The sequence below is a fragment of the Egretta garzetta genome, unplaced genomic scaffold, assembly GCF_000687185.1.
Source record: "Egretta garzetta isolate BGI_Z169 unplaced genomic scaffold, ASM68718v1 scaffold287, whole genome shotgun sequence".
Taxonomy (NCBI): domain Eukaryota; kingdom Metazoa; phylum Chordata; class Aves; order Pelecaniformes; family Ardeidae; genus Egretta; species Egretta garzetta.
In genome coordinates, this window is record NW_009260435.1 from 6640338 (window position 1) to 6663835 (window position 23498).

At 38.3% G+C, this 23498-nt stretch overlaps 2 protein-coding genes across 3 annotated transcripts in view; one reads left to right on the forward strand and one right to left on the reverse strand.

Moving 5' to 3' along the window:
* Positions 1-2400, forward strand: part of APBA2 (amyloid beta precursor protein binding family A member 2) — a 46678-nt gene extending 44278 nt beyond the window's left edge. For both annotated transcript variants that reach the window (XM_009643965.2, XM_009643966.2), the window contains 2 exons: positions 735-875; positions 2329-2400. In XM_009643965.2, the coding sequence (XP_009642260.1) occupies positions 735-875; positions 2329-2400 (213 nt within the window). The remainder of the gene's footprint in view (positions 1-734; positions 876-2328) is intronic.
* A 2742-nt stretch (positions 2401-5142) lies between these two features.
* LOC104130877 (protein FAM189A1) overlaps positions 5143-23498 on the reverse strand; it is a 55925-nt gene continuing 37569 nt past the window's right edge. The window contains exons 5-12 of the mRNA XM_035899574.1: positions 22244-22404; positions 21511-21646; positions 15961-16036; positions 12546-13136; positions 11933-11941; positions 8366-8431; positions 7373-7701; positions 5143-5328 (exon numbers count right to left, since the gene is read on the reverse strand). Of these exons, the coding sequence (XP_035755467.1) occupies positions 5143-5328; positions 7373-7701; positions 8366-8431; positions 11933-11941; positions 12546-13136; positions 15961-16036; positions 21511-21646; positions 22244-22404 (1554 nt within the window). The remainder of the gene's footprint in view (positions 5329-7372; positions 7702-8365; positions 8432-11932; positions 11942-12545; positions 13137-15960; positions 16037-21510; positions 21647-22243; positions 22405-23498) is intronic.

Here is a 23498-nt window from a genome sequence, read left to right on the forward strand (position 1 = left end):
TCCAGAGATTCAAGCTATGCAATGGCTGCCTTATGTGCTGTGTGAATTTAGTCTCCTGAAATGATTTACCAACAATTTCTATCTAATATACAGCTGTCTAGTCGGTCAGGGGGGCCCTGTTGTAGCACAGATACTGTTCCTGAGGAGGAACATTCTTTTAGATTTCCCATACTGGATTGAGATTTTTCTTTCTCCCTGTACATCATGCAAGTTGCAACCTCAGATTTTAAGTAGCAGTGTCTGCTGGGACTATTCCTGGCAAACGTAACTCTTCTTGTAGAATTATTCCCCTATTGTAGGGGGCATAAAAGTCAAAACTTGTGCCTGGTTCTTTACTGGTACCTGCAGCTGAAACAGTGGCCTGACTTGCCCCTTCATCCTAAGCTCCAGTTCTGTAAACCAGTGAGAAAAGCAGTGACTCCAGAGAGCAGAGTGCCCTTTTCCCCTAACTCCACTCTTTTGCGTGGCTGCTACCTATATCGATGTGTTAGCTGTTTATATATTCCCAGCCTGTGAGAATGAAAACAAAAATTGTGATTTGCAGATTTTTTTGGGGGGGAAAAAAAATAAAATCCCACAAAGCAACATTTAAAAACTCACAATATTGCCTAATACTTTCTGCAAGTATCTTCCGGAACCCTTGCAGTGTCACCGCTCATTACGATGTATTAAATCGTAGTAACTGCTACATTATCACATTTCTAAACTTTAATAAACTTTGCTTTCTCTTGCAGATTTGCAGCTTGATGCGAGGCGGAATAGCTGAGAGGGGAGGGGTAAGAGTAGGACATCGTATCATTGAGATCAACGGACAAAGTGTTGTTGCTACTGCTCATGAGAAGATAGTACAAGCATTGTCTAATTCAGTGGGAGAGGTAAGAAAATAATTAAATACTTTATCAAGGAATTAAAACTGTTGAAAGAATATATTTTCCAGTTGAAGAGAGTGTCTTAACACAGTATTAAAACTACCACCTCAGTAAATCAGAGTTGAGCAGTAATAACAAACAATTAACAGAACATTTTTTGAACAATTAGATGCACATTCACAGCATTTTTCCACTCTTTTTCAATAGTTCCTGGCATGATTCTTCGACCTACCATTCAAATTGAACCCATCAATTCAGAGAAGAAATCACACAAGCATGTTAGCTATGAAAACGTCTTGGCTTATCTCTACAGCATCTGCTATAGAAATAAATTAATATTCAGAGAGATGAGAGATGCAAATTGATATGTATTTTAGTAATTTCACTACCACTGAACATTTCCAACTTACCTTAGGTGTAAGCTAAGACATCTCCCTCCAGCACTTTTAGAGAAATCAGCAACAAATGAACACGATCCTCCAGTTTATCAAAACCCCTACTGAATTTGATGGTAGTATCTTACACAGCCCTGGCCACATCTTCCACTAGTTCCTTTGCCGAAAATCAAAGGTTACTTGTTTTCCTGTGGAAAATGACACTTGAAAAATGACACAGAGCACATGCATGTTGGCAGGAACAAAGGTGTAGATTTCAGTAGAGCCTCCATGCCTCACTAAACACGTGAGGACAGTAGGAAACTTTTTTTTCAGCATGAAGAGACCAAGAAATCAAGGCAGGGTACGGCTGGTGAGGGTCTGTATTATCAGCTTGGAAAGCTACCTTCCTTCCTCTTGCATTGTCCGATAGGTACTTAGAGCTGTTACTACATTTCCAATGCAGCTCTGATTACCTGATGCCTTTAATCCCATTAGTCTGTACAATTCTTCTGACATATATCAAAGTGCTCCTTATAGAAAGACCTTAAATACACTAGCCATGAGAGAACCTGTTCCCCCAAACTCTTGACCGCCATTTAAACATCAGGTGATAAAGTCCAAGTTTTGTTTTCAGAGAACCATACTCCAATAAAGAGAAAATGGGTACAAAATGACAGTCCCACAGGGAAGGTAGACAGAATAAAAAAAAAAAAATAATCTAAGTTCAGTTAATACCAGAACAGCAGAATGTATTTTCAGAGAGGTTTCTGCTGCTTCTTTTTTAACGGCTGCAACTGGTATAGTGTATAACAATAAAAAGTATTTAGGTGTCTTTCAGCTATATGATGTTGCATCTTGTCATCATTTTAAAAAACAAAATACACACACAAAAAAAGCAAAGACAGCAAACCAGCCTGTTAGAACCGGAGAACTTTGAACTAGAAACTTTGGTAACATTCACACCTGTAGAAACCAGGACAAGACATAGATGCACTTACACCACAGGGAAAGACAGATTGGGCCTTATGGACTATTTTACACCAGTAACAGTTCTGTTAATTTCTGTGTAAATCAATTGACAGATTCACATGAAGACTATGCCAGCTGCCATGTTCAGGCTCCTAACAGGACAAGAGACCCCCGTTTACATCTAGCATGCAACTCTTGCGGCAAAATAACTAAATGGTTCCATCAAAGCTGAAGCCCTCATAGCTGAAGAGACTTTTGTATTTTGTACGAATGAAAGGCTTTGAAGCTGACCTGAGGACTCCGAAACAAGGAACAGACAGGTGTCTCTGCCTTTTCTCTCCTTCCTTTTTATTTCTTTGCCAAAAAGTGATGAGGAGAATGGTCAAGGACAATAATCACTGACAAAAACCTTTGTAAAACATTTAAGTATTTTGCAACATCTTCTAAACTCTTTTCTCATAAAACTTAAAACATATTTATTTGTAACCTTTATGTGGAGTGATGTATGTATGTCTTTGTTTGATAACATGGTGAATGTGAATATTTGATGAATGAGACTGCAGGAAATGGCAGAGAGAAGCAATTAGAGAAAGTTACGGCTGCCTCAAATTTAAAAAAAAAAATCCCAGTCCCATAGAGAGGCCCAATACTGATGGCTTTGCATAATTTTAAAACTGGTGCCGAATAGATGGTATTTCAGTGGAAAGGAATGTGTGCAGTTAAAACTTTTAGATTCTAATGTAAAGAAAACCACTGTAGTACTTGGTATTGTTATGACAAGTGTAACCTGTTTGGCAAGGTGTGAACATAAACATGTAACAAGTGTTTCATATGCTAAATAAAGAATAATTGCCACAAGGTTAAAATCAAAGTATTTATTTAGATACATATTTATTTTTAATGCTTGTGATTTTTATCATTTAACAGAGTTATTTCATGGATAACTTATTGCACAGGTTGTGTAATGTATGTGTTGGGCTGGGGTTTTTTTTTTTTCTTTAATTTTTGCATATTACCTTTTTGTTTATACTAGCTCAAAATGGGAAAGCCATGCTTACCTGTTTCTGTCTTTTATAAAGTATTCTTATTTCTAAGGCAATGTGTTCTGAATGTAAATTGTTTTGACAAATAACCTAGCACCATCAGCAGTATTAGAATGTGTGTAGATAAAAAACCTAGTAGTAAAGTTGTATTCCTTATGAGATAAATGTTCACTGGTGTAACTTTTCGTCTAGATATTTTTTTTGGCCAAGGCCTTGAAGAAAATACACTGTGACTTAAGAAGCCTTACCATGAAGTAACTAAAGAGCTTTAGGTGACTGTACTTCAAGGAGTAGTGTGTTGCATGCAACTGACCTTAGGAAAGAATTAACCTACTATCACTAATAAATCTGAAATAATAAAGGAAGCTTGCTTATTTTGTTTGTTGTGTAAGTTTACGTAATAAAAAAATCCAAGTAGAAGATCATTTAATTCTTCATCTAAGTGCAGTTGCAAAGGTCACAGAGGTTTTTTTTTTTGAAGGAATTAATCTCTTGAATTAGGAAGTTGTATATCGATATTATCTTGAGAGTAGATGCTTTCAATTAGCATACCCTGTTGCCACTGGATGTCACTGTGACTTCACAACAATACATAAGCATGCTATAATTAAAATACATTAAAATGGATGATTCTGTAAAACTTAAACTACCCATCTTCAGCTACGTTCCTTTGTGACCTTTTCACAGGATGTCTGCCCAGCTCAGAGTGACACAAATGAAACCACTATATGATTAAACCTCAAATGGAAACTAACGCTTCTGACAAGCACTGCTGCAAAAAAATTAAAACCCTGAAACATCAACCTGTGGTAGGTTCTTGATGAGAACCTTTGGTTTAAGGCCTTTCCAATTTCCTCTGAGAGAGCCAGGATGAAGCTTGCACTGGAAGACGTTGCTGGCAGACCTGTGTTTATGCTGGTAATCAAATTAGTGTCAATGATATTTACTTTTTGATTATTATTTTTTCGTTAAGATCAATGTTAAATAGATCATAAATGCAGCAGAACCACAAGGACGTATTTTAGTAATATAATTGTCAAAACTACTAATTGGAGTAACAATTCGTTTTGAAAAAATGTTCAAGGCTCTGCTAGATGAAAATTCATCTAACTTCCTAGCAGTTGGCATTTGTAAAACGTTTGTCAAAATCTGCTTTTTGGAAATGCAGAATTTCAAAGACTTCTTCCCTAACGCATCTTTTGGTTGCAATTCGCAGAGTACTTAAACGTCAGTTTTCAATAGCATATGCTACTCCATTAATAAACTCATGAGCATTCAGAACAAAGCAAAAATAAACCACACTGCAGCCTTTACTATAATTTAAAAGGGCAACATAATGGGGGGGCGGGGCAGGGGGGCAGCTTTAATAGGACAGATCCATTAGCCTGGCATGAAAGACACTGGAAAAATGGATTAGAAGCAGCACTACATGTGCATATGAATCACCTTTACATTTCCATCCAAATCAGTAGTTGAAAAAGCAAAGTCCAGAAATACTTTTTATTAAAACACTGATCATAGTTAAAACACTTTGAGGTACATTAAATAAATACAACTTCGAAGTTGTACAGCCAGTCTCTGGCAGTTTTGCACTGGTTTTCAAGAAATGCTAGGCAGCATCAGTAGCATTTCCAGAAGTACAATGAAATAAATGCATTTCTGGTTGGGAAAACATCTGTTATGACTTTATCAGTTAAAATTTTGCAAAAATCAGGGCTGAAATTTACATTCAGAAAAACAGGTGTTCTCCTCCTGATGTCGGAAAAAAGTGGAATTCCAAAGGAAGACACTTCTTCCTTTTTAAGTCATCCACTACTTGTATTTCTCCCAGTCCTGGTTTCTTCCTTAATTCTCTTTGCTGGAATCACATACCTGCAAATATTATCAAAGGATGGTCTCCCGGCAAACTCCAATTAAACTGTGAGGCCTGTCCCGCTCTAAACTGCGCGTGATATGGGACCTACGTAAGAAGGCAACTGGAGAGCTCAGAGCACCACAGCTCTGCAGATGAAGATCTTCTTGAAGTCGCTTTCTAGAGGTATTCACATTCTGCTGGGAACTTGTAATTACCTGTTTAAAAGGGCAGGGATGGAGAAGGAAAAATGGGGAGAATAAGGTAAGACATGTTTTCATTTAGAAGGTTCAGTCCCTGAATACCATTTCATTTAAGTTATCTAATGGGGGAACTCTCCCATAGGAGATGGGTGCTTATGCAGCCGCGCAGAAACCCTCCCGCTTCTCATCTTCTCACAACTGGGCAGGGCTGAGGACTGGCTACTGGAAGGCACTGGCAGGCTTGAGAGGCATCTGGCCTCCTCTCTGTACTGTAGCATTGAATCCACAAAGGCGCAAACAAGTATTTGTTTCTCTCTATATGAATGAAGAGGAAACCTGTGGAAAAGGCAGCATCTCTGCCTTATAATTGACAAAGACAAGTTTGGAGCACATTAAACTCATCCGTTTCTTTTAGGAGAAATAGATGCTTCGCTAGCTTTGCTGAGGGTGAAGGAGAACGAAAACTTTGCAAGCCTGGTAAACAAACATTTTGGTGTTAATAGAACTGTCAAGCTACTTCACAAATCTGAATTATACAACTATTTTACCAAAAATTCTGTGACTTCTCAAGTAGATTGCTGGAATGCCCTGGGCTTTCACTAACTAATAATGGTTCTTGTCTTGGAAAAAAACCCCACAACCTACTAAAATTATTTCTTTAATGTGAAAAAACTGTCTGTCTCCCTGGATCTAAGAAATCCACACAGGCTATAAATTGGGTCATTGGTTTCTGGTTTTATGATATACATAAACACTCAAATTTTTTTATACTGTTCTGTGAGAAACTACAGGGTTTTTTTCATTTAAAGAAAACTGTTTTCAACTTTCTGACCTTGAGGATTTAATGACCTATAAATTTGGCAAAGCAATAAAAATGTTAAGATTTAATTCCATACCGACTGTTAAGTATGTCATGATAGTACTGCTTTTCCACCCACGTGACTAGAGAGGTACCCGAATCAGTGCTACTTTGTTCTACTTCATAGTTAGCAAACCCAATCTTGCAGCAAGCTTTATTAAATGCTGTTTCCTGCTACACATCACACTATCTCACATGCTATTTAGGTGTTATTACATCCCATTTTAATATTCAGCTAGTTCCCCTTGCTTAGGATCAGCACACTGATACCGTAGGAGTTATGATATCTCAGAAGCAGGGGAAACAGCCCCCAAACCCGTATCCGTAATTGTCTGTCTGGCTCTGTGGAAACCCTAGAGTCAACCTGAATGTGGTTAGTCCGCGCTAAGAGCTACTTTCTGCTTTGCAAATCTGACAACAGAAAAGGAGCTTCATTTCTATAGCTATCATTCTGCTTACAGTACTAGCAACAGCTGATTCATCACCTTTCTCCCTGCAAAAAAGATTATTAAATATGCATTAAATAATAGAAGTTGCGCCCACAATATGATTATATAATATAATAAATAATGATGTTTATTATTATTATATCTAATTCCCCTGTTTTATAGGATTCCTTCCAAGCTGTGTGTATGTTTTATTCTCACTCAAGGTGAGAAGATGCATTATTCCTTCATTTGGAAAAGCACAATTTCTCAATTTGTTTTCTTAAAAATAGCAAGGGTCATTATTCTTCCAGCCAGGAGTAAGGGTAACTGCACTGTTCTGTTCTGATAGATCATGGCCCTGCTTGTTTATCTACCCTTTCTTTTCAGCTCGTAGCTTATGCTGTACAAATACATTTCCCTGAAAGAAACAACAGATCCAAGTCAGTTCTGTCCATCTCTGTATATAACCACAAATTTATGTATGGAACAGTCACAGAGGCAGAAAGACATTGGAAGAAAGAGACATGTAAATATCAGCTCCCTATAGATCTCCTAGGGTAGTACTGGGTTCTGCTGAGGAATTTTAAAAGCATTTATGAGTGCCTCAGTGTAAAATGTACTGCTGTCCAATAAATATTATTTCTTACTAAAGCCAGTCTACTGTAAAAGAACTTTTGTAGGCATTGTCTGAAGTGCTTAAAACTGTAAAAACATTTAAGTAAGGTATGTGTCTATCACGGTTGAACAAATCTTCAGAACTTAAATGGCCTACCTGGTCTATAATATTCGCACTGAAGATGGCTTCTTCCATGTGTCTCTCATCAGATTTTATTACTGATCGTATGCTGTTCACTACGTGACGTACTTCTGGAGGGAGATTACAGTTTGAATGTTCCAAAAATTTTGCCACTAAAATTTTTGTGTCTTTATAGGCCTTAAGGTCCACTAAAGAATGTGGTCGCTCTTTTGAGACTGTGTGCAAAGCCTTTGGCTTTAGGTGTACATCAATTTTCCTTGTATCCCTCTGTTTTCCAGTCGGTAGGAAACTGCTCAAAGAATGCTGACAAGCAGAGGCAGCCATATGAGAACCAGAAACAGGAACTAAAAAAGGGGGGGAAGAATATCTTTAAAGTAATAAGTTAAAAAAAAGGAAAAAAAAAAAAAGAAAAAAGGCAAAACAAATATTGTCACGAAAGTTGTTACTTTGTCATAAAATGCCTGTTTTTTTTCTGAAGAATAACAAAAACATGCAATCAAGGAAACATTGCCACACAGTATTTAACGCATTTAGGATGAGTGGGTGGGTAATTAAAGTATTTCATAAATCACAGACATTTTTATTACCTCTACTTTCAGGGACTTCAGTTGACTTTGATGATAATGGGAAACAGCAGCTACTCAGTGTTATACATGTAGGTGTGGTAACTGGTTTAGCCCCCCTCCTCCCCGCCCCGCCACCCCTCAAGGATAAAGTTCCCCTTCTTTCTAGGCCTCAAAGATTGTAAGCAGTGAGTGATACAGGAGAGATTAGTATGAAATATAGAGAAAGCAGAAATGTTAAACCACAACAGAGGACTTCATCTGCAGCTTTTATTTCCACTCAAAGCCCGGCTCCATCAGCATTGTACATTGTATGTATGCTGTTAATAAGTGTTTTTTCTGCCCCAAATTTTCTAGAGCTTGTTTCTCAATTAGAAGCTTTTAATTACTTTTAAAACAAAAGAAGGAAACCCATATGATCCTGCTTTAGAAAACTGATCCTCACCTGTTTCTAATGTAGCTGGAGATAGTCCTGCATCATGACACTGGCTACCTATCGGAGTCCAGGCACCTTTAACCAAAGAGAAGGAGAAAGAGCACAATCAACCCCTGCTATCCTCTGCCCAAAGCAAGGAAAAATACATTGGAATCTTTTATTATCTCGTTTACAGAATGAAACTACCCAGAAGAAATACTACTTTCAAGATGTCCATTCATTTAGAGAGGCTACTATACACAGAAATGGCCTATAAGCTGTTAAATAAATACAAATAGAAAGATGTAGTTCCTGCTTGATGGTTTCCTCTCTGTTCTACAGCAATCAGATCCTAAATATTTCAAGGCCTAAGCACTGACGCTACAAAAGGCTCCCTGCTAGGGGCAGACCTCAGACTTCCCCGTATTTCCTTGGCAGACAGAGTTTATCTTAGGAAATGGGAAAACCAAGAAAGATTAATTCTTCTTATTTCTACAAAACCAGCATTTTATTCAATATTTCTACCTCCCTTTTTAATAGATTCTCATTTTTTGCAGAATAAATGCTATCCACCGCTGATTAAATTAATGGGTAGGTGACTGCTATGGTTACTGATGATCCAATCAAATAACAAGCAGTTACAGAGCACCTACAAACAGCTCTGGACATTGTTGCCTTCTAATGAGCTTCTGGGATGCCAGCACAAGGATCAACAATGATGAGATCACACTATACAGTAATTAGCAGTGCAGTCTTTTAGACGTTAAGCTTGTGACAGACACGATAGAATAAACCCTCACATTTATGCTAAGGCTGTTTACATCTGTTTCCAAGACTGAAAACTATTTTGAACTTCTAGGTAGATTAAAAGAGGTTTTCTTCCATATCTTCAGGGAAAGTTTATAATGAAGAGCTAGTATAACCCTCTCTGGTAGAGTGAATAATTAAATGAAGGAAAACAAAGGCAAGATGCTACAAACATAGAAAATCTGTAAGAAATTAAGAGAGACAGCTTCTATTCTGTCTTTAATTTGCTTTATTATGCTGAAGTACTGCAACACATGAATCATGGCATGCTTATTAAGAGGAACTACTTCAGCAGTTCTGTCTTCCCATGCATTATTATACTGCTTAATGCACCTGCGGCACAGTCAAAACTACACCACTAGACATTATCCTGAATTATCTGGAACACAGACACTACAATAATCACTCAGGCACTTAGCTGATACAGCCTCACAGTCTATCATATCTGATTACAGATTAAGGCTATTGTAACAAACATCAGTGCTAGAAGTTGATTTTGTCCTCCTCTGCTATGATAAACTTTTCAGGGAGAAGACAGAAAAATATGCAAGCTACTCATTTATAAGTAATCTTTTTTTCAGAGGGAACAATTTCTTATGGAGATTGTATGTGAAACCCACCATACTTACTTTGTCCAAGGACTACACAGTGACTATAAAGGCACCAATTAAACTGAACTTTCATCTATAATTTCTCTACTAGGAATGACAGATCAAACAAATTTCAAAACAAATAAGGAAGCTCACTTGCAGCATTAAAGGATTAATGGGACAATTACTGACTACCGTAAAGACCCCATCATGTCAAGATGTGCTTGAAATCCAGAGTTTTATGCTGGCGTTAAAATTCACAGATTACTGAATCATTAGGTCTCATTGCTGTTGTGTCACTATGCTGTCGCACATGCACAACGTCCCTGTGTCAAAGCATTTATGTTCCAAACCACGTGCCATGCAATTACAGTAACATTCAAGACCCATTTAACAAAACTCTACATAGTAAATGTCAAGGTTGTGCTTCTAAATCTCTTCACATTGACTTGAATAGGAAGGTTAATCACAAGATAAATTAATACTTTTTCTTAAAGTAGAAAGACAGCGTCCTGAGACAAAACCAAACCCCACTTACCAGTCTGACCATTGGTGAACATGCCTGAAGCTCCCCCACCCCTCAGTTCTCCAAAATCCGCAGTGTATCCCTTCACTTGAGTTACTAGCATTGGCGATACATAGTTACAGCTCTGTCTTTCATATGGTCAGTCTACTTGACCAGTTCTTCTACTCTGGGACAGTTTTTTTTTAAATTTAATTTTAAATTTTAAATTATAAAGACTATGAAGAACTTGAGCTGTGTGTGACAACTTAGGAAAAATAAGCTTCAGGGCTGCTACAAACAGCCAGTGCTGCTTCTAACCGAAGTATGATTTCCAAATAAAGTTCAACAAAAAGTAGAGGAAGGGGAAGCGATGTAAAATTTTGCAAACTGTAGTTTGCCAAGCATATAAACGAAAGGAATATGCACATCTAGACTCAAGTGCTTCTCTTTAATATTTCATTTTAAAGAGTCCTCTGTAGGCAGTGAAAGAATGGCAGGCTACGTCAGCACATTCCCTCTGAGTTACTTTTTCTCTTGCTCCCCCCTCTGCTGTGTGTAGATCAGCATCTGAGGGTGATGGAGCACTGGAACAGGCTGCCCAGGGGGGCTGTGGAGTCTCCTTCTCTGGAGATATTCAAAGACCGCCTGGATGATGTCCTGCGTAACATTCTCTGGGAGAACCTGCTTTAGCAGGGGGGTTGGGCTAGATGATCTCCCAAGGTCCCTTCCAACCCTTGCGATTCTGTGATTTTGTGATCTCCAGAACCATCCCATCTCTGCTCCTTTATTACAATCTTTGCTAAGGCCATTTACATCTCTGTAATGTTCAACCCCTGTCCCTCCGCTCACGAGGCTAAGAACTTGCAAATTAGTCAAAATAATTCCTATAATGCCAATTCTCCAGAAAAGATGATGGGCTTATTTAGAACACGTTAAAGATGAAGGCAGAGCATCTGTTCTACCAGGTGTCCCAGCAGTCAGCTAGAACATATAGATATGGCTGCCTACAGTAATCTCTCTCTCAAACACTACTCAAAGAGCATATGGAGCACAATATGGAAAACTTGCAGAGCGTGATCCGAAGAGAAAGGGCCATTCTTCTTGTCTTTGGCACAGTAGAAAGGACTCAGAAATTCCTACTTACTGTCTGCATGGCAGCTTCATAGCACGTATATCCTAGCAGAGTAAATGTCATAAAATAAATGCAGACTTCTAGATTAAAGATTCACTTTTCCTGGACAGCATGCTGAGGCTAGATTTCTAAAGGTAAAAGACATTCAATTATTGAGCTAAGTATGAGGTCTCTGAAATTCATAGAAACACAATAATGATGCAAAAAGCATAACAGAGCCAACACATCATCTTCCTAAATCAAATCATTTTTTTCAGCATTTTGTCTACTTTTGTTGTGAGCTAGTCATGATTCTTCCTGTAGAGCCCTTAGAAAGCCCAGTGAATGCATCTCTAACAGCACAATCTGTGACATCTTACAAAGCTTTTAATCTTTACTCTCAAACTGCTTCTCCAGGTTACCCCTCTGAATCTCTCTAAATAGCTTACATCCTTTTGTAAAACCTGCACTTTTCAAATGATTTAGACAATTCTACATTCTTGCTATTATTTGATCAAGCTGTTCTACTAAATCAAACATTTCCGCTAACAAGCAGATTTTTATGAAGATAGTGTACAGCTAACAACCATCTCCTCTCTTCTTCCCTACTTGTCTAAAATGCAATTCATATCAGAAGATGCTTATCCACAACAGTCAAAAGCTTTCCTTTTAATTTATCATCTTGTCACATGCCTCATCTTTCATTTCTTTGTCCTTTAAAACTTTTCACCATGAAGTCCAACTTGCCACTACACAGTCACACTAACTGCCTCTGACATGCACCAATACTGTCAATGTCGGCATCACCTTTGGGAAACACAGCCTGCTGCACTACAAGCATGGCGGCTCAGTTAATCGTTTCCTAAATAGACCCCAGCTACCATTCAGCTTCTTAGTTCAGCTTCTCAATATAACAGAGAGGTGGAAGCATCTACTTGAGAGATGGTTTTCTGAGCACTGCAGAAAGGCCGGTACAATTTAGAAAAGCCAAAGTTAATTTCACTCTGTCACTTTTCCCATTTCCATTCTTCTTAAAAATGTTCAAATCTAGGAAATGTCCATGGAACTAAAGCTTTCACACATAAGTCATCCCTCACTGGAACGTTTCATATAATTTCCAGCAGCACCAATTGCTGCATAGATCACATACCACTCATTTGTATCCATGCTCCACCAGCCCTGTGGTACTGCACCTACCTTCTGTGTATGATGAACATGTTACAGGGTCACTAGTCGATCGGACTATATTGGAAATTCGGTGTTTTGTAATGTGATGCTGCTGGACAGTACGCTCATGGCCACTGGTATTTGATGAAGTATTTGTGGGCCCAAAACAGGGAGAGGTCTGGGAAGGGACAAGAGGCTGGCTAAAGGCTGCACAGCAGATTTTCTTTTGCTTCAAAGGTGGTGTGGCATTGCTCTCATGAGCAGAACTCTGCAGTTCTCTTTCTGGGGGGCTGAAATTCTCTGAGCAACAATCCAAGGACCTGCCATGGGCACAGTTCTTTTCTTGTCCTTGAGACCTGTCTGTAGAGGCTCGACTGCGGGAACTGTCATCCTCATCAGGAAAACCCTCTGAGCGAGTTCTGTGGAACTTGCAGCAGCTGCTGTAATCCAGAGTGCTGCAGCTCTGGTCCGTAGCCCCTGTGGGGGTTGTACAGTAGGGAGAAAGGTCTGCAGAATGGAGAGAGCCTTGAACTTCTAGTGAACAAAGATCTTCAGAGGAGCAGCTGTGGTCTGGGATATCAACAGCCTCAGAGACCATCAAAGAGGTGCTCTCAACAGAAACTGCAAGACAAGAGATTCAGAGAGAAGACTTCTTGCCCCTCTCCCATTTCCCCCGGCCCTGTTTGCAATACAAAGATTTAAATTTAGTAATTGGCAAGTACATCAATAATTCCTCAAAAGCTTTCAGATGACAGAATGCCACAGCAAAAAAGACCGAACTCATTTACTTGTTTCTATTGTCCTTCAGCAAAGATAATTTCTGCTGGTTTTGAGTATTTTCTTCAAGTAACAAGCATACTTGAGCACTGATACCAAAGTATTATCTGTGACTACGTTTGGACAGGAACAGCTCTTTCACTACTGGTTTGTCTGGTAAACCACGAGAGATTGCCTGTGGTACAAAAAAATAAAGCTTTACACAAATTCTGAAAAAACATGGCTCTCATCACTTTGAAACCTATCACTATTGTCAATATTTGCTTTGCACCTAACACTTTCTAATCAATCCTCATTTCCCTGATGTGTGTATCTTACGTTCTTTCCAAATGACAATTCTCCATCACAGAACATCTCTGGCACACAAGATACGTGACAGGCACACTTCCGATAGAAGCTAAATATTGTCTGCAAGGTCACATCATCTTTGAAGCCCCTTGTATTGGAAACTGAGATTGTTATCACTCCCTCTGTCATGTCTACAAATGTATATTATGGATGAAAATGGCCCCTTGTACGAAAGTAAGTATTCGGCTCTGCATTATTCTCAATGTCATGGCAAAAATAAAGAAAACAAGACTAGATAATTGAGTCTCCAGGCTCCAATAATACAGATAACACTTTTTCCGTATCAGACGGGAATTCCTTAAAGTCCTACATCTAAAATCAAAATATTTACAAAACACAACTTACATAATTCTATTCAGCTCAGCAGCCTCTGATGCCCTTTTTTGCATAACAGCTGTTGCTAACCGCATTGATGAGACAAATGTGTTTTAACTGTTTTGTTCAGAATAGAAAAATAGGATCTTTTCATGAATCAGAGAACGTTTGTTAAGTGTTCCCATGTTTTGGGGTCTAGGAAGCAAAAAGCTTTCTACAGCATAGAGAAATTAACTATCAAAATGAAAATCTAATACTCATGAGGTTGGATTTTAAGAAGGACATTTTCTTCTTACATAGAATGAATCACAACTATTTTCTTTGGGGGCTTCCAAGAAATAAATTTGTAACACAAGGCAATCATAAGATTGCCAAAAAGGACATCATAATCAATACTGGAGATATATCTATACATGTACATTATGCTAAAAATGCATAATATGCACCACTTTTTTATGTGTTAGGTGCAAAGCTGCAGTGGTTTATTGGACCATTGATATTTGTGATGAGTCCCCAAACATTTTTTACCTAGTTAGAATCATTCTTTGCAACATATTCCCTTAACTCAGGCTTTCAAATATCTATAAAGTTTGCATGGATAAGTAAAAGCATCCAGTTTGTGCCCGTCTTCAGATCTTCACTGTCCAAACTCTCTCTGGTTTTATTCGCTTTAATTGGTAACTCAAGTCTGGTTGGTAGCTACCTGGACTCATGAGCCTTAAGCTGTATTTACATTACTATTCCACTCTTCCACTGGCATGGTTTTTCTGGTAACACAGAGAGCAGGAGGAGGGGCCTCAGGCAGATGAGAAGCAATCACTGTTCAAAAGACATGGAATGGTGACACCTGACTGATTTTACACGAATAAAACATGCCCGAGACCTTTGTAGTTCCCTTTCATGTGCACACAGCGCAATATGTAACATCAAAACCCTGGCTTGAGAGCTGGTCCACTGCTCTCAATAGCCAAAAGCTCCAGCACTGGCCTTAGAATTTAGACCTTCGTACATGCATGTGAAGTCCAAATGTACTCATGAACTTTGGGAACTAGCTCTGTAGTAAACACAGCCCTTGTTAACAGCAGCACTCAAAAACTAGTCACCTTCAGTTGTTACACTCTTTTGTAGTTGTCAAACACCAGGGTTTTTTAAAAAAAAAAATTTAAAAAATTCGCAATAGTTACAGGTGACCACTGGTAGCTCTGGAAACTGAATTCCTTCTTCACAGAACAGATATTCTGTGTAGGAACAGATGCTCCTCACTTACCTGTTAGGCTGTTGGTCCCATTCTGGATGCTAGGAGGGAGAGGACTGTTTCTGCTTCTTGGAGCACTCTGCCACCACCTCTCTGTCCATAAGCGTACTAACTGAGAACACTTGCCAGTCTATTGATTAATACGGTATGAATATGATGTGAAAAAAGTATTTAATGGAAGTTTTGCTAAAAGATTTATTTCATACAAACTGCTTAACACCTCATGATCCACTGAGGCTGTAATATCTTAAAAGCCCTCCATATCAGCAGGCGTGGTAAGGAGGCCTACTCTAGTAACTATTAAACTTTAAAAAACAGGCTCTGTGCTGCTACTTGTCTACTTGCATTCACAACCATCTATGCTTCAGGCAGCAAGCTTCTTTATTCAGGCTTCTGGAAGCCATGCAGGGAAATACTATATGGAGAAGTTATGTGGACTATCAGGAAGGCATCCCATCAGGGGTTGCTGACTATGACAAACAAACTGCCAGTTATGTGCATGACTCTCCAAAGAGAAGTGACGGTTGCCATATCTGCCTCAAAGGGCTTTATAGAGTGTACTTTGTTGAGCAAAACTCTCCTCTGCATTTCCAACCGCATCAGTTTCTGACTGCAAAAAGGTGGTTCTTGCCATGAAAATCTGAAAGCAAATCCTTCTTTCTCCATTGAGAAGGGCAGAAGAAAAGGAAAAGCCCACTCAAAAATCCTACTGCATCTTTCTCGAGTAGACAAACACAATGCTAGGATTACCTTGTGTGCTGAAGTCCAGGGTCATGTTCCTCTCACCCACGCTTGATTCAGATACTTGCTGATCAGTACCAGTGACCTACATGAAAATTGTTTAATGAAACAGTACATTAATCTGTAATTTACAAAAACAAAGTATAGTGCTGATGGTCTTAAGAACACACCTGACAACGTGAGAGAACTATCATGTAAGAGGCTATTCAGATTGAAAGCTGTTTAAAGATACAGTATTTTACAATGTCTCTGGGTCAGGAACAAATGCAGGGCAACAGAACGTGCTTAGAGCAATTTTCCATTTTTCTGGAATCTACAAGCTAGTTTAGTCTTGAATTCACAGGCATCCAGGGCTGCAGGCCCACATTAGAAAACTTAGTATCTATCTCTTCTTCTACAATCTGCGTTTTTCCATGTTATACTTTTTTCCCACCATGTTGTATCACCCTAAAATAGAATAGAAACAATAGACACCATAAAAGCCAGCACAAGAGCAGTATTTTCCTTTGGCTATTTGCAAGATGTTAACATCTAATGTATTTTTAAGCCCTATAACATCATTGCCGCCCAACGCGGCTGATGCAGGGCACTCTCCAGCCTATCAGAGATTGCTGAAGGGAGATAATACTAGGACTTAACTTTTTACTGAAAGGATGGATCTAAGTGGGTAACTTCCCTTCACTTTAGAGAATCATTTGAGCAAAATACAGAATCAGCCCTGCTGGAAAGACTTGATCCATAAACACCTGAACTTTAGGAAATCTTCTTTCTACTGGTTTTAACAGATATTGGATTGGACCTTGTTGCCAATCTCATTAGATTTTTAGCAGTTCTTTGGAATCATGATTATTAAAAAATGGTTCCAATAAATAGTTGGCAACAATAAATGAGAAAAATATAAAAAGAAAAGTCAAAGGGAATGAGATTGATACCATCTTTAGCAGAAAGCGTCATATCTGCTTCTGTCTGTAGGGCCACAATTAACTAGTAAAAGCTTATTACAGTCGGTGACAGAGTCTCGAAATAACCATCAGTCATCTCTGTGAAAACCTTTTTGTGACAAGCTTAATTTGTATCTGGCCTTCTAAAAAATTGAATGTGACACTATTACTCTGAAGCTATTAAGGAAAGAGCTTCCAGTGCACATGCCAGTGTAGACTAATGCACACATATATATGCATAACTTAGTGTGCGCACTAATTTTTTATCTATCTATAGCTTACTATGATCAAGTGCTCAGGAAACTTTTTCTGATATAAATTTAGTTTTTAAAAGTGATCTTACATCCCAGGGTTAACGGATACAATTCTAAGCAAAGAACAGTACCAGAAATACTTTAACTCAGCAATAGATGGGTAGAGGACTGGGAAGCAAAGGTGAAATCACCCATATTTTTAAACAATTTTTCTTTGAAATTTCTTAAAGGATCTTTCTTTATTGAAGCAGAATATTGCATCTGTGGTAAAAAAAAAAAAACAAAAAACCACAACAATGAAACAGTGGTTTCACTCCAAGTTGCAGACCGTTCCTGGGAATTGACTGTGGAACTGCTGGGAACTAATTGGAAAAGAAGTGTTCTCAAATGCTCTTTGTTTCTGGAGAAAATTCAATCAGACTAACTACATTTTTTAAGAAATAATATAATGTTTTAAGGATGTTTGTTTCTTTTTAAAAATCTAGGGGTTCTCTTTAAATCTAGGTGGTTTCACAAATTCTTAGTCATTGACAGGAAAATATCTGCTGAATATTTGTACTGAAACACGTATGGACTTTCTACATTCTCCCAGTCACCTAGCAGCTGTAGTGACATTGTCTAGTACCCATAAAATGGCCTAATACCTATAAAACGAGTTACATGTCAAACTGAGGATTTGGTAAACCTGTACTAATGAAAAAGAATAAACTGTAGCTTTGATCTAGTAAATTTAAAATAATAACATTATTATCAGGGGTCTGTACTGGTACCAGTACTGTTTAATATATTCATCAATGAGATAGACAGTGGGATCGAGTGCACCCTCAGCAAATTTGCAGATGACACCAAGCTGAGCGGTGCGGTTGATACACCTGAAGGATGGGATGTCATCCAGAGGAACCTGCACAAACTCGAGAAGTGGGCCCATGTGAACCTCATGAGGTTCAACAAGGCCAAGTGCAAGGTCCTGCACCTGGGTTGGGGTAACCCCCTGTATCAATACAGGCTGGGGGAAAAAAGGATCAAGAGCAGCCCTGCTGAGAGGGACTTGGGTACGGTGGATGAAAAGCTGGACATGAGCCGGCAATGTGTGCTGGCAGCCCAGAAGGCCAACCGTACTCTGGGCTGCATCGGGAGAAGTGTGGGCAGCAGGTCGAGGGAGGAGGAAAGATGGGGAAAATCTTTTTAGCAGGGCCAGCTGTGACAGGACAAGGGGTAATGGTCTTAAACTGAAGCAGGGTAAGTTTAGACTGGATATAAGGAAGAAAAGTCCCTTCCAACCCAAAACATTCTATGATTCTATCATTATACAGCATATAAAGCAAACTTAAGGCTTGTGAAAAAAACTGGCTTAGCAGTTCTTGAAATCAAAATATTCCATCTCTCAAAAAAATTGCACTATTTTACAGTCAGAAGAAATACATGCATTGTATTTACATAGCTTAGTTTCCTATTACACAAACATTTCTAGATTACGGCAGTTCAATCTTCATATTCTTTGTTTTTTCTTTTTTTTAATTCTCTGCTTAGTTTGCCAAAGGGAACAATTATAGAGCTGACAGAAATTTTTGACCTGGGAATAAGACAACTAAGCTCATTTGACACAAGGAGCTATCAGTATTCTGCTTTGACATCTTGTTGGAACAGAGCTTGCACAGAACACACCATGGATCCAAGGTGTATTCCAAAACGGGTGGGAGACAAACTATTTTACCTTGGCGTTAGGTGTTAATGTTGAGAGTCCTTCAGCTCACCTAAGGTAAGGACTCATGTTTTACTCAAGGAGCCTACAGAAAGGAACTGTTCTTAGCACTCTCCTCCACGCATTGAGATTTGTATCAGCCTTTCACATCCTTTGGAATTTAGAGGACATAAAAGCTCATCCACCGCACATCACATCCCTTCTCAGGCTCTGCCTCAATCGCAGAGGCTCCCACAGAGGCTGAAAACCTTGCAGCAACATACCTAAAGACATGGGGCTGCATAAACAAGATAACATTCTTAGAGGTGACTCGTTACTATATGAATCAAAGGACACAGCCGCTCAGGTTAACCTCTGGATGCTTGCTTATATACTGCAGAGTATATTAGTTTTCTCTAATTACAACTGCTGGAAATTAAAACAAACAAAAAACCAAAACCAACAATAAACCCCACAACCAAACCCCAACAATATGACAAATAGATGGGACAAATTTACATACACAGAAATTGCTTCTTGAGACCAAACAGAAGACTGTGAATATTCCCCTCTATATAAAATCTGCCGTATACAGAAGAGCACTCATCATCTTTAAGGTTTCTCTCTTAAGGGCCTCATTGATAACTAGCTTCCTCAATAGTGGGAAAATGAGAGATTTCAAGATTTCAGACATGCAGAAGAAATCAGGGATATAATCTGTTTCACACAGGTTCCTGCACAGCCTAGGGTAACAAAACCTTAATGACTTGCACATCCTCAGACATAAAGCTGGTAAAGATAGCCACTAAGCTATCAATAGGAAAAGGAAAGAACCACCATGCTTTTAACAAGCCTGCAGAGTCTACAGGTTAGTAAACCTTACAAAACAGTCACTGGTATAATTCGCCCAGAACCCTGATCTATTCTTGTCTTTTCTATATCCTAGTCAATACTTTGCAGGGAAAACAGTGTGAAAACCACTTTTTTTCATAGTCATAAAATGGGAATTCCTGATCAGTACAGATGACAACAGCAATTTTTACTTAGATGTAACCACTTAAATTAGCACTGACATTTGTTGTACACGAAATGCATGAAATATTGAGTCTAATTTGATACAGTTTAATAAAAATTCTATGGACCTTGATCCAACCTGAACACATATTTCCACCGTGCACTACTAACAACTGGTAACTGATACCTAGAATGTTTGACTCCTTGAGTTTTTACTGAAGCCTGCCAGAAATCACAGTTTCTAAAAGCAATTTTAAGTATTTTCCCATTTGTGACAGCTGATTCTATTATAACAATTCACTTCAAGCAAAACTTTGCTCAAATTAGCTTTGGCTGTACATGCAGATACATTACAATTCTAGTTTCAGTTGAGCTGACACTGCATAGTAAAAAATAAGGCAAAAAGCGTAACATAAAAATTTGTCTGAAGTATACTGGAGCCTTTCTCAAAGTTCAGAATAAAGGTGTTACGCACTCTCAGGAGTAACTGTTTCTGCCATATAACAGAAAAGGCTATTAAAAGCCGTAACAGCCAAAAGTATAAGCAACAGATAGAGCAACTACTAATTTCTACTTCATAGGAAGAACACATCCCTATCCCTTTATCATTCAAATCTTTGGTCTGTATGGTTTCTTATCAACTAATGTAACACTGAGGCAGGAATCAGTTTCTAGCACTTTGGTGCCTGATAGGAGCCTCCCTCCCTAAGGAGGCTGTATCTTACAACTATTAAAGCATAAATTTGGCACTGAGTTCAAGGCATCCTGTCAAGACTAGAGCATACCATTATAAGAACCCATACTATTACCAGATGCTCCCAGTACTCTTACAGAACATGATCTGAAATCTGACACAAGTGGGGGACTGCAAATGTGTATTTTTAACTTTGTTAATTTGAGGCTGTTTACAGAGATTTCTGTTAGGAATTTTCAATTACGTGTTCTACCTACATGCAGAGTTTAAAATGGGAACTTGGAATTATCTTGGCTCAGATCAAACGCAAAGCAAAACCAAATGTCCCATGAGTTCTATGCTAAACACACACATACACAAACATACAGAAGTTATTAGAGTTACATGTTAAAAGACACTCAGTTATATTTTTTCCTTATTAAACCTACGCTGTTGTACTGAGCTCCAACTAAAAGTACTATATTAAAGCAAGACAAATCAGTAGTTGGAATAAAAAATATTTTACAGCTTTAGGGGTTTTTAAGAAAACAAACCTGCTTCCTAATTCCTTATTACCTATAGAAATTAAGAAATATAATCCTGTTTTAAAACATCTTTATCCTTTTCAAATAAGGAAAACCACTGTGCTTCTGTGCTTCCAATCCATTCTTCTAGATTTTTGCTACTGACAATCCAATATCATACTACTTTTTTTAATGGATAACAGCTGAAGTATTTAATGTCACTCGCACAAGCATTTACCCAACCATGCACAAGAACATAAGGAAAACACACATTAGGTAAAATCTGTTAGTTAAACCCCTTTAAAGAGAATGGTCTGAAAAATGTGCTTAAAGAATATAAATATTTTCAAATGGTTGTCCCCCAAAGTACAATTAACTGCTAAATTATTTTAGATCCTTAAACTTATCTAAAATTGTTTCATATCACAAAAATTTGAAGACTGCGTAAAGAATTTCTTTTGGCTTTCCTTACCTGACTGGCAGGTGTCTCTCCAATCACTGCCTCATAAGGAGGGGGCAGCTCAGTTGGATACAGCATTCCTGGGCTGTTAATGGTTACTTCATACAAAGCACTGAATGGGGAATGAGGAAAGTCCAAATGGAGACCTCTATTTAAAAAAACAAGCAAGCAAACTTAATTATTAAGAAATTGCATTGGATTTATTTGGTAAACTACTACCTACACCACAGTGATGTAGAGCATCCTCTGAATTCAAAGCCAATACACTGCAAAGAATCATACTGAAGAAGTTTATTAGATAACCAAAAGGAAGCCCTCATTCACAGGGTAGCTTTAAAAATTGTATTTCATTTTGGATGCCAGCCATCTCTACTGGCTCATTTTGCAGTCATTGATGTCCTTCACTACTTCACAATAATACACATTAACTGCAATGATTTCCTTAAAAAGTTAAATCTCATATTCAGCCTCAAGTGTATAATGTTAACAACTGTGAAAGGATTACCTATAAGCTGATCTCTGCTTTAAATTCAGATATTGTTATCCTTGCCTTAGCCAAGTTCAATCACTTCTCTATTACAGTAGTGCTTTAACACAAATATTTCCAGGTGCATCCTAACAAGTTTGCAAAAGATGTATGTAATCTCTCTGGAAAAGAAGCACCTAATGTAAGTGAAGGACATAGGCTTCATAGGCTGTAGCACAGAACTATGCGATGACTGTAACTACAGGGAAGAATAATCACCTCTGTGCCTCCATCACTGGTGTGCAGGTATATTCTGGTGGGTAGTAGGGTGGAGGCGGTATTGGTGGTATGAACTCATCAAAATCCAAGGTTTGATGCAGGATAGTTCCATGTGGAGTCATACAGTCAGGATTGGTAGAATGTGGCCTCTGTGGCAGAAACTGAAAATGAACAGGTCAAGTTCCTTCACATGGTCGAAACATCATTGCCAGTCATAAAAAATTTAATAAAAGGTCAGTATTAGCAACCCTGGCCAATACCCATATTCATTAATATCCATATTGAAATGAAAGAGACACTTCTGGAAGCATAAGAATACTTGAGATCAGTGAGGAGCATGAGCCAGACTGTCAAAATATAACACAAGGTTTTACTAAAGACATAGAGGCACCTGTGCCTCAAAGTCACTCTTAGGATGCAGAACATAGACATTTAAAATTAAATAGCTTTTCAAGGAATACTTCCACTTTATAACACAATTTTATTATAGCACTACATAATTAGCTGTATTTTAATAATTGAACAATAAATACAACTACTAAAATAACTATTTGCATGCTTTTGTTTCCAATCTGAAATGACTTGTACTTATGGGGGGGGGGGGGAACAATTCCTGCAAAAACCCAAATAAAACAAACTAGAATCTAACAAGCTACCACATAGCCGTTAAATTTTTAATAAGACAACTACAAATATCCTGCCTATTTTTCACTTCCAAAAAAAGGGCCATTTATAATTATTCTTTATTATTCTTGTAAAATAAAGTATTCTTAATAGCCATTGGTGATTTGGCGATATGGACACTGCACACTTAAATGTGGTATAAAGGTTTTAAATACCAGTATGAAAGTAAGCAACATTTATTCCATATGAACATCTCAAAACCAAAAAGAAAATAACTACACTGAATAATAGAGAAGTAAGAATGCTGAGAACTACTGTCAACATTTGTGACAGGAACCTAATCAGCTTCTAGCATAGCAGTGATATCAAGAAGCCATTCTGATACCTTTGATATCAGAAACACCGTAACATAACGAGTCCTCTAGCAGAGATTATACTACGACAAGATCAAATATGGACCATTCTGTAGATCACATGGAACCCAGCCACCCGGACCTGGCTTTATGTGGTTCCCTGGGTAAAAGGGGATCCAAAGACAATCCAAAACCACAGGAGAATTCTTTCTTCTCCAGGTAAGCTTCTGCTGTCATATCACTTTTCTTGGATCAGTAGATGATTTGGTCTTTAGCTC